The sequence below is a fragment of the Peromyscus maniculatus genome, chromosome 7, assembly GCF_049852395.1.
Source record: "Peromyscus maniculatus bairdii isolate BWxNUB_F1_BW_parent chromosome 7, HU_Pman_BW_mat_3.1, whole genome shotgun sequence".
Lineage (NCBI taxonomy): Eukaryota > Metazoa > Chordata > Mammalia > Rodentia > Cricetidae > Peromyscus > Peromyscus maniculatus.
Genome location: NC_134858.1, coordinates 80,948,175 through 80,959,142, shown reverse-complemented (window position 1 = coordinate 80,959,142; position 10,968 = coordinate 80,948,175). Strand labels below are relative to the sequence as shown.

Genomic DNA, 10,968 nt, shown 5'->3' with positions numbered 1-10,968 from the left:
CAGTTTGTAGGAATTTTAGGGGGAGAGCGTCAGCTTGAGGGGATCACGTAGGCTTGAAGCTACCAACTTAACATTTGTACCAAAAGATTAGCGGAAAACATGAGACAGCAAAAGTAGTCTATTTTGTGTAAACTATTTTTGTAGAGTACTGATGCACTAATGCACAACTGTTTTTTGTTTGGGTTGGTTTGATTTCTTACGTTGTGAGTATTGAGTGTACTGTTCTACCTTTGAAATATGCTGTAACATGTGCTATAGTTGCCTTGATTCTAAAAACAAAGGACAATGATTGATAAAGTACCAGCCTCTTGGGAAAAAGCTCTGTGAGGAATAAGTAAGCCAAAAAAAAAAAAAAAAAAAAAAAAAACCACACCACACACACACAAAAGCAGTAACTGCCATCTCTGATATTTAAAAAGTATGCCCTCCCCTTTTCTTAATTCCTTTTCCATAACAACAACAAAGTAGGGAAGATTTGAGTGCCTCTGACTGCATGGTTTTGTGTGTATCCACCCAGTGAATATATGCAAGTCCCACAAGGTAGACTCAACAGCACAGATTTGCAGAGACAAAGGAAATGCAGAGGTTTCCTAGCTTATCCAGACATACACTGTAGCAGAAGTGGCGTGTGAATTATATCATGCAACCGTAGACCGGTGTGTTGTCCAGACTCTAATTGCTGAGAGGCACTCCCCTTGCTTGCCTCATGTCACAAAACCTGTCTTGAGAAAATCCTTGAGTTCTTTTTCTGCTGTTCTGTAGAAGAGCTCATAGTACTGAAGAGACAGTATTTTTAGTATTGATGTTCTATTATTGGGACTTAGAAGCTTTATCTGCTTATGTCTTGTGTGCCCAGTGTGTGTGTGTGTGTGTGTGTGTGTGTGTGTGTGTGTGTGTGTGTGTGTGTCCGTGTGTGAGCCCCTGAATCTTTGTTCCACTTTTTCAATTATTCCATGAAACTCATAATTAGCTTTGATAACAGCAGCTCTTTAATGTGCTGGGCATTGGCAGAGCATCAACCTCGGGATTTTACTTACTTATACTCACCATAAGGACCACAGAGGACCATTAGGAGCTGAGGAAGCCATAGTCCACAGACACAAGGAGCCACGCTCTCGACCCACCTAATACAGGCAGGGTGCCCTCAATGAGAGAAGAGCACTTTCAATTGATTTTTTTTTTTTTAAAAAAAGACTTTCATATGAGAAGGGTATGTATTGTGAAGCTGAGAGAAAAGGTTTTACAGGTATTCTCTGTTGCCAATTACAGTGATTTACTTCTAAAGCATTCACATCATTATCAGGGTGTATATTTCCCTTCCCTGTGTCCCAAGCAGCCAGGGACACCAGCTTAGAACATAAAGTGAAGATGATCGGGAAACAGGCCCGTGTTTACAATTCAATTCACCCCCCCTGCCTGCACCCCCTCTTTATTACCCTGTGAAATACGTGTCATTACAATAGCTATTAAGATAGAAAAGATTAATTGGAACTATAATTATCTGATAAGACTGCCACAATGTCTATCCTGAGTTAGTACAAATTTCTGTGCTTCAACTAAAACTACTGAACAAAACATATGTGAATGATGAGGTAAAAATCTTTCAGATCCTGCTTCCACTGGACATCTCCTAAATATAAAGTATCATTCAAATAAAGAGTCATAGTGTGTTTTAAATTTTTATTAGTAAGAGGTCTGAGTACAAATAAATTTAACTTGACATTTAGAAAAAACTGATTTGTTCTCTAAGTTCTGTACATTTTAATATCCAATTCTAATACTAAACATCATAATGCTTTTAAGCTTTTAACTTAATTTGTTTTAATTTTAATAATTCTTTGCTCATTGGGTTAAATAGACTTCCAGGTAGAAAAAAGGCATAAATCCAATTAAAGTAATGAATAAAAATTTTTCTGAAAAAGTTTAAAAACATTAAAATTAGAATACTTTAGTAGAAAACTTGCAGCCATGAACAAAATTAACATTGCATAATGTTTTTTTATCAAGAACTGTATCACAAATAACATGTTTACATATATTACAATGATTTGCAATATAGTAATTGCTTATCACAGAAGATCTAAAATCCTCTTTGAGAAAAGTTTTAAATATTATTTAGCACTTTAAGGAGTCTGTTCCCAATAAGTGACAAGAAGCCGATCCAGGAGGTGGCAGGCTGTGCAGCTGGGAATGAGAGACCTAACCAGGTAATGTCTTATCAGCATTTAGAGGAACCCCAGATACCATGGGAACTCCTGCCCCCAGTCAGTGTGAATGCCTAGCTAGCATAAGACCCACACCATGAACAGATGGTCAATGCTCAGGTTACGCCATCACATACAGCGTTTCTCCTTGGCTGGTATGTCCGGAGGACGAGTCCTATTCAGCAAATGCCTCTGCATCTGGCTTGAACTAAGTGGAAGGAAACTGTGCCATTCAACAGAAAGCTATTGAGTCTACTCAGCACAGTAGGTGTCCCAATTCTAAACATTTCTAACCACGGTTGCTTCAACATCAGTCCCGTAAACCCAAGAGTATCACACTTCTGTCTCCTGGATTTGAGCACAAGTTCAAATCTTAAAATTATGTATTAAAACTTCCAAAAATAGGGCTCTGGAAACATAATTGGGTTGAAAATCATTCTGTGTTGGGCTGACATTTCTTCTGCTTCCTGTATTTGGTAGGGAATCTTGCACCGGTCACCAGAATACAGAGTGTACAAAAGGAGGGCATGACACTGTGCCCAAGCCTCCTGGAGCCACGCAGAGGGGCACCGTAGAGGGAAAAAAGTCTCCCGTGACCTACCTAAGTGGCCAGCAGAGCAGCAGTGAGTAATTCCAGGACTGTAACTGACAAGTACCGATTGCTCCTCAGGAGTAATACCTCATTACATACCGTGGTAAACACCCCAAACACCTGGGGGGGGAGGATTTCCAGAGGAAGCACTCAGGAGTGGTTTGACAGTCACCTCAGACACGGGCACAGCTCCTACGTCCCTCCACCCTCTGCTACTGGGGTCTTCACCGGAGACTTCAATTTCCATCTAACCATCAGTGGGAAGACAATACTTAGGCTCAGTGAGATCTGACCAAAAATAAACAGATGTAAAAGTAGGAAATAAAGATTCTAGTGAGGCTAAACTTCCCACAGGGGCCAGCTCAGTGAGTGAGACCAGCTGTACAAACAGAAAAAAGGAAGCAACAAGTCTCCTTTTGGGTCATTTCAAAACAAAAAAGGCATTCTTAGCAACCTGGTTATGTGGTATGGCACTATCTGTTGAATTGTGCCACATTTAGCCGCTAAGAATTATTCCCTAATAAGGCTATTTTACCATTCAAAGTTAAAGTGTTTGTAATAAATACTGTATTAAAATTCTTTAATATTTACAATTTAAAATATATACACACACATATATATACACTGCGGGCTCCACTCAGTCATCGGAGTGTGACCTCTTCAATGTCCTCATCAACAGGGTCAGCAGCTTTGACTGTTGGCTTATTGCTTGTGTGTTTCGGCCGCGGCCTGTTGGGATTAAAACTTCTTCCCTCGCTGTGGAAAAAGTCTTCATCTTCACCATCAGGCTCCCGAACTCGGCTGCTTTTATCCCCAGAGGGGAAATTAAGAGGGTCCAAGTCTCCTCTGCCGGCAGCCACAAAGTTCGGGTCGCCACCGCTCTTGGAGGAGACGGTGGTGGTGCCGGCGCCGGCACTGGATCCGAACAGCTCCTCCATCAGGTTCGCCTTCTTCTCTTTCCTCAAAATGAAATCTACATTGTCTTTCCTCGGGCTTTCCAGACTGTTGTTTTGGAAATCTAAAAGGCTACTTTTTTGGCTAAGTGGATTGGACTTGCCTGACATTTTTGCAAACGAAGGCACGTAGCTACCAAATGCAAACTCATCTGGAGGGCCCGGGCTTCGAATTGGTCCTGGGCTCCGGCCTTCTCCTCTGGGACTTAAAAAACTCATGTCTGACAAATGATGTCCGTTAAATCTGTCTGAAGGCTCGGAGAATGTGTATGATTTGGGGCTTCTGTCTGGAGAAAGCAGTTTTGATTCAAAGTTGGGGAGCAGGGGCAAAGGGGGCCGGTTGAGGTTCTGCGGATCCTGGAGTTCTTGGTTGATTTCATCCAGTTTGGCAAGAAGCATTTCTGTCTTTAGTCTTTCTGCCTCGTCTTCGAGTTTATCAGCATTCTGAGTTTGAGACGTTTCCATCTGGAACCTTCCGGTGTCCAGTGCTGGCTTCTCTGCTCTTCCTAGCAAAGATGACTTACTCTTCACTTTATCAAGTTCTTCTCTTTCCCGTTCTGTATAAAATAAAATTTAAAAAGAGGAATTTTATAGAGTAAGTATTTCTAAATAGGAAAACTCAGCAAAAAGTCTTTTACTCTACATTTGACACTCAAAGATAGGTAGACTGGACATCATAATATTTTGTTTCCACATTTGACAGTCTGGGTTAGAAAGTAATTAACAAGGACCACACTTAAGAGCCACATCCCACACTCTGATCTTCAGTGTAGCAGTAGGAAGGGTCTCCATGGAGTGCTGTACAATTCATGGTGTGCAATGAGACAGAAAGAACAGGGAATTTAAACAAATTCTTGGTTGAGAAAGCAACCCTTACTCCGAACTCCAACAGCAAGTGCGCTCACTCAAGTCAAGAGAGAATCTCAGTTACATCTCAAATGAAGAGCATCCTAATTTTTTGTAAAAAAGGTATGTACTTATCAAAAATAATAATTGCATAGACTAAAAAAAATATAAGCAAAAATACTCCACAGTAAAAATGACCCTAGAGTTGAGAATTAAACACAATTTGTTCTGAGAGAAGAAAATGCTTCCAGGAACAATCCTGTGTTTACCAACAAAATCACAATGTGGACAACAGACAAGTTAAATGTGTCCGAGCTAAAGCTCCTCAAGTGTGGGAACTGTGACGGAGAACTGTGAGAAAAGGTCTGTGCCCAGGGGAAAGGGCACAGACATGATGTGCAGAATTCATTTGAAAGGCTTGGTTTTGTTTTGCCCATTCTTGGCAGTTTCCTCTAATTTTGAAATCATTTTTCAAGTGAAAGAATTAAAAATATTGAAATATCATAAATATTTTATATTTAAAATAAAATATCAGTAAATGGCATACATGTATCATTCTGATATCAGATCACCCCATATAGAACAGGAGGTGAGGAGACAGCCTAAGAGACCAAGCCATGGTCTTCTGTTATTTAATTCCTTTTCTTGTTCCCTAAAATGAACTGACCATAACAATTTTCCATCCTGTGGCTTAACACATGAAAGCACCTTGCTCAGCCTCTGGCCAAAAGTGATGTGAGTATTATTTCACATCCAATATGCATGTTAACATTCCCATCCAATATGCATGCTAACAACTTCGATTGGATCACAAATTTCTGTTCCATGAATTTCAGCTTAAAACAAACAGACAAACTTGAAAGATTTCTCTGTATACAACTACCACAGAACTAATGGGATACGAAACTTAGTCCGGGACTCCTGGTGCCCACACCTCTAGCACATTCTATCCAGATGGAAATTATGCAAACTTTCTCTGAACTTATAAGCAATGTTATTAAAGATTTACAAATTAAAGTAAAACAATTCTAGAAATATTCAGGGCCTTGTAGATCACTGATTTTTGTGTTTCAGCTACTCCTAGAGACCAAGGCCAACATAAGGAAGGGCTCTCTTGGTTAATTCTTCATTTAGTTCCAGGAATAGTTCCCCTCTGTGATTAAACATCGCTTCCTCTAAATTCTCTGGAGTTCATTCATTCATAATCCCCAAGCCCCAACAGCAACTTCTGTCTTCCTTCTCTTTCCTTTCTAACTCCATTCAATTGTTCTGACTCCAGTGTATCGCCCTCCGCTGCTGTCTCCGCCTCTTCCGGTTCCCTGCTCACTTAACAGCGCACCAACTGCTTAGACAAACTCTTACCCCTCTCAGGCTTCCCCGAAGCCTCCTGCTTGCCAGAGCCTCCCTCCCGATCTTCACTGTGCGGTTCTTCTTTTTCCAAAGCTGGATGTAGAATCTCTGCTCCACGCTCGCTTTGCTCGTGGTATTCCAGGTACTATTATGCATTTCAAAAATGCAAATTCATATAGAAAGGGGGAAAATAGTCTTTCAACATGGTGGATCATCCATTAAGCATGATTACCAAGTTAGAAATTAAATCAAATCTTCACTTAATAAGTCTAGTTATATTTTGAAAGATGCTTCAAAAGGGATTATTTCTTAATTGAGCTAAAGTTTTAAAGAAAAACTTTTATATTATAAAAAATTATAAGATATATCAGAACCAATCAATATAATGAAAATAAAACCAACAACCTATATAAAATTGTGATGAGGTAAGCTGTAAAAGTAGCTTTGGTTTGTGTATTTTTATAACAAAATCTGACTGATCCACCTAACCAGAAATGGCTATTAACCAGCTGTGGCAGCCAGCTAAGATAGTGTTGAATTATAGAACACAGGCATTGAAAGCCACACTGAATCTTTCAGAGCTACATTATGTCTAAATCTCTAATTAATAATTTTATAGCATTTAAATCATATAATGTTATAAACTTATTTGCTGGCCCCCAAGATGGGCAATCTTCATTGTCAGCTCAGAATCCGTTGTCTAGGAGGAGATACACATCTGAGTGTATCTCTAAGAACTGAGGAGGGGCTGGAGAGATGGCTCAGTGCTTAAGAGCACTGGCTGTTCTTCCAGAGGACCTCAGCTCAATTCCCAGCAACCACGTGGTGGCTCACAATGATCTATAAGTGGGATCTGATGCCCTCTTCTGGCATATAGGTGTACATGCAGATAAAGTACTCATACATAAAATAAATAAATAAATCTTAAAGGAAAAAAAAAACTGAGGAGGCCCCGATGAATGTGTCTGGACATACCCAATGGCTGGGGATTGAAAGGGAAAAAGGAAAGAACTGGCTGAGCATCGACATTCATCTCTGCTTCCTGACTAGCTGTAATATGACCAGCTGTCTCCCGTTCCCCACCATAATGGATGACATCCCCTTCAAACCAACAGCCAGAAAGAGCCGATTCTTTCTTGGGCTGCATCTTATGAGCTATTTGGTCACAGAAACAAGAAAGGTAACTAGCACACTTCCCAGAGGACACAGACCAGTGAGAGGTGGGAAATATGCATGGAACTTCTGACCACATTTGTGAAAACAGATTTCCTGGAGTTTGGCTCTGGGCATCCTGCTGAACTCACCGAAGAAAGATACTCTGTTTCATTCCATTTGTTTTCGTAACACAGAACTGTCTGTGGTGTGATGGGAAACTCTTCCAGCTCAAAGTCTTCAGTGGTCTGTACTCCCTTTGTACACAGGTCTGTCAAGTCACTCTGGCATGATACTGCCAAGAAAGTCAGAAACAAGTTTTCTAACCCCACTGAATAATGTTGACACATATTCAACTGGCAATAGTCATCTAAATGAGAGCGCACACTTTGTTCATGAAGGATCAACTAGCAATTATGTGATTTGAAGACAATATACTACAAATGCTAATAATCTTTTGCAAAGTTAATGCTTTAAAATTTCTCTAATTCGTAGGAGAATTATACTTTTGTTTAAGAAAAGTAAAACTGCACAATAATACAAAGAGTGAGTGAAGTGAAATAATATCTGGGATTCGATTTAAGATACGCCAGCAAGTGGAAGGAATGGAGAGAACAGCAGCAGTCAAGAGTACAATTGTTAGTTAGCTAGGTGCTTAATACTTAGGAGTAATTATATATTTATGTTATCAAAATTGCAATAAGAAGGTTTTTAACCTTTTATTAAAACTAAGTTTATTTAATGATAACAGAAAAGCTGTACACTAACACAACATTTTGGGATGCTTCAACACAGGAACATATAGGCATTTTTAAAAGGCTGCATAAAACGTATTTTTTTTTTTTTTTTTTAATTTATGTGCATGGGTTGTCTCTGTGTCTGTGTGTCATGCACGTGTGTGTGATCAGGAAGCCCAGAAGAGGGCATCAGATCCCCTGGAGCTGGAGTAGCAGGTCACCGTGAGCCGCCTTACATGAGCACTCTGGAAGATCATAAAGTGCTCTTAACCACCCCACACACTCCCCCACTATCTCTCCATCCCCCCCAAACATGATTTTAACGACTTCTCCTGAAGAAAGACAAAAGTAGAAAGACTGATTACTAGCAACGCTGATTTGCAAAAATCAACCCAAATCTATTCCAAGGGGCTCTTCCCCTTCACTTTCTTTACTTAGAACCCTTATTACTAACAGCCCCAGTTTCAGCAGTAAGGCTACTGTACCATGTTTTCTTGCAATAACTTCTTTTTCTTTCTTTGGAGAGGACTTGGGCAGACGATTAGCGTATATGTTTTTTATATCCAATTCTCTCTCCTTTTCCTGAAATCAAACCCAATACAAGAAAGGCAGATAATCAGTCTGAAATTAAACACTCTCAGTATGATAACCAATATCTTCTTTATTAAATTCGAATATTTCTAGGTCAGCTCTCTGTTGTAACTATCAAACCAGAGGAAGAAAAATCTCCTAGGAGGGGAAAGAGAAGGAGGGGGAGGAGGGGGAAGTGGAGGGGGGAGAGGAGGAAGGGAAGAGGGAGGGGGAGACAGAGAGAAGGGGAGAGAATGGGAGAAGGGGGAGGGGAGAAAATACCACGAGCTCCACTCCTCCCCCACAGGGCTGCAATGGCTCTCTGATCCAGGCTTAGCCACAGAGACAGAAGCAGAGTCTCTCTTAAGTGTGTGTTTGGGCTATTAATGACTTAAAAATCAAGAGCATGGTTTTCAACCCAAGAGATCTTCACAGTATGGGAATAATGCCTTCTTCTGAGAACGTGAACATCAAAGAGAAAACTATATAAGGTTGTGCATAATTCTGAACAAAATTCCAACCCATCAATAACCTCCATAAAATGAAAACATGCTTAATACAATTTACTAATGTGAATTGGTTTCCTCTAAACAAAATGAAGGGGGTCTCAACTTTAAAAGTAGGCAGTCCTGGGGTCATGTGAAGAATAATACTGAATCGCTGAGGAGTGTGAGGCACATGCTCATTCCCATGGTTCTCTTCCAGAATTTTGTAAAATGTATTTCATTTACATTGTTGCGACTGGCATATACACGGTACTTTACTTTGTTATAATAATTATAGTAACAATGCTTTTCTAAGTGAAACATACAGTACCCGAATTTTGTGAATTACACAGTAACAAATATGAATAGTGACCAGTTCTTTAAAAAATTCGAGGTTCTCATGTAATTTATATGACAGGAGAAATAATAATAACAGAAATAATAAATGTGGTCTAAAAGAACATGCTCACCTTTAACTTGTGATAGAGCCGCTGCAGCTCCTTTTGAAGAACTTTGTTTTCGTCATAGGCCTCAAATGCCCTTTTCCGCTCAGCAAGCAACTGCCGCTGGAAACTGTTAGTGCTCAGCTCGAGGTTTTTTGAGAGCTCCTTTGTGTAGCAACAACAAAACCAACAGTCAGACACAGGGCTTAGACGTGCCAAGCGACATCTTGGTAGCACTGACAAGGCTTAAAAGCCAGGCTGAGTTTAGTGTTCACGAGCATAACACAAGCCAGGAAACAGGCTCCCTATCCATTAGTAAGATGTCTAGCATGTTAATTCTTCCTTGCTTTTCCTGATGATGGGTGATCAATCCTTACACATTTGCCTACAGCACACAGTCACTTGAGGGACCAAAAGGCAGAACTGGTAACAGAGGAGCTTCCAGAAATCAGTGCTGGGAAATAAATACCAAGGTAGCTAAGGGCAAACAGTACAGATGGAGCGTGTGCACTGGAACACCCACTCGGGAAACTGGCGGCTGTTCCCATGGTCTCTGAACGTGCATCATCGAGGTTATGAAGAACTGAAATTAGAACACTCTTTTCCCCCAAATAAGTAGTTATCTGCCTACCTTCTAGACAAAAAAGTCTTCTGAACAAAACATAAAATCCCATAGAAAAAGGGGAAATATAAGGTAGCTATAATCTCACTTCTCAGGAATTATCAATGTCAATATCTCAGTGTATAACCTGACTTCCATGAGCTTTTCCCGCCTCACTATGATAAAAACCTAAAGCAACAGACTCTGGTACCAAATCCTTTAAAATGGAATCACTTCGTAGATTAGCATAATTTATTTAAGTAGATTCTGCTGTCCCAGTTTTTCTGTGCTTCCAGCTTTTCCCATAGTGAATATCCTAGAATAAATAACTTCAAACATAAATTGATTATTTCCCTAGAGCAATGTTAAGAAATGAAGTGTCTTGGATCTTACTGAAATTAAGAACTCCAGTCTTTGAAAGTAACAAAGTGAATAAAAAGCCATTTTGAGGGAAATAACTTATCTGATTTATATCAATCACTATAACAACACACATACATGATATCTATATCTATACACACACACACACATACATGATATCTATATCTATACACACACACACACACACACACACACACACACACACACACACACACACAAAATTCAAAGAAACCAAACAGCTCAGTAAAAGTAGAGGGAATATTTGAACCGGTGATTTACCAAAGAAGACAGAGACAAATAAGCACCAAGCGTGAGGCTCCAGTATCATTTTCTATGAAGAAAATGCAACCTAAAGCCACAATGAAGTGATATTACCTGTCTGTTAGAATGCCTAAAACTAGGAAATCTAATTGACAATGGTTCAGGGGATGAACAGCTATCAACATTCATGTACTCTGAGTGGGAATATACCATGTGCAATGTACCGACAGTTTTCAGGGCAAGCGGCTGGCTTGGCTTGGCGACTTTCCTTAATAAGTCAATTAAGGAGTTAAGGGTAAAAAGCAGAGAAAACCGATTTATTCAGCATGACCACACTAGGAGGAACAGCTGGCCACACAGACATCACAAGCCCCCAGAATGATCTAAGAAGGC

At 40.0% G+C, this 10,968-nt stretch overlaps 1 protein-coding gene across 5 annotated transcripts in view; it reads right to left on the bottom strand.

Annotated features, from left to right (window-relative positions):
- Positions 1-1,191: 1,191 nt before the first annotated feature.
- Positions 1,192-10,968, bottom strand: part of Lca5 (lebercilin LCA5) — a 55,496-nt gene continuing 45,719 nt past the window's right edge. For 4 of the 5 annotated variants that reach the window (XM_042281371.2, XM_076576758.1, XM_042281374.2 and 1 more), the window contains 5 exons: positions 9,360-9,497; positions 8,320-8,416; positions 7,250-7,392; positions 5,958-6,090; positions 1,673-4,306 (listed from right to left, as the gene is read on the bottom strand). In XM_042281371.2, coding sequence (XP_042137305.2) covers positions 3,438-4,306; positions 5,958-6,090; positions 7,250-7,392; positions 8,320-8,416; positions 9,360-9,497 — 1,380 coding nt within the window. In that variant the 3' untranslated portion in view covers positions 1,673-3,437. Of the gene's footprint in view, positions 4,307-5,957; positions 6,091-7,249; positions 7,393-8,319; positions 8,417-9,359; positions 9,498-10,968 lie in introns of all 5 variants that reach the window. The other variant, XM_006985365.4, reaches the window with a different exon arrangement.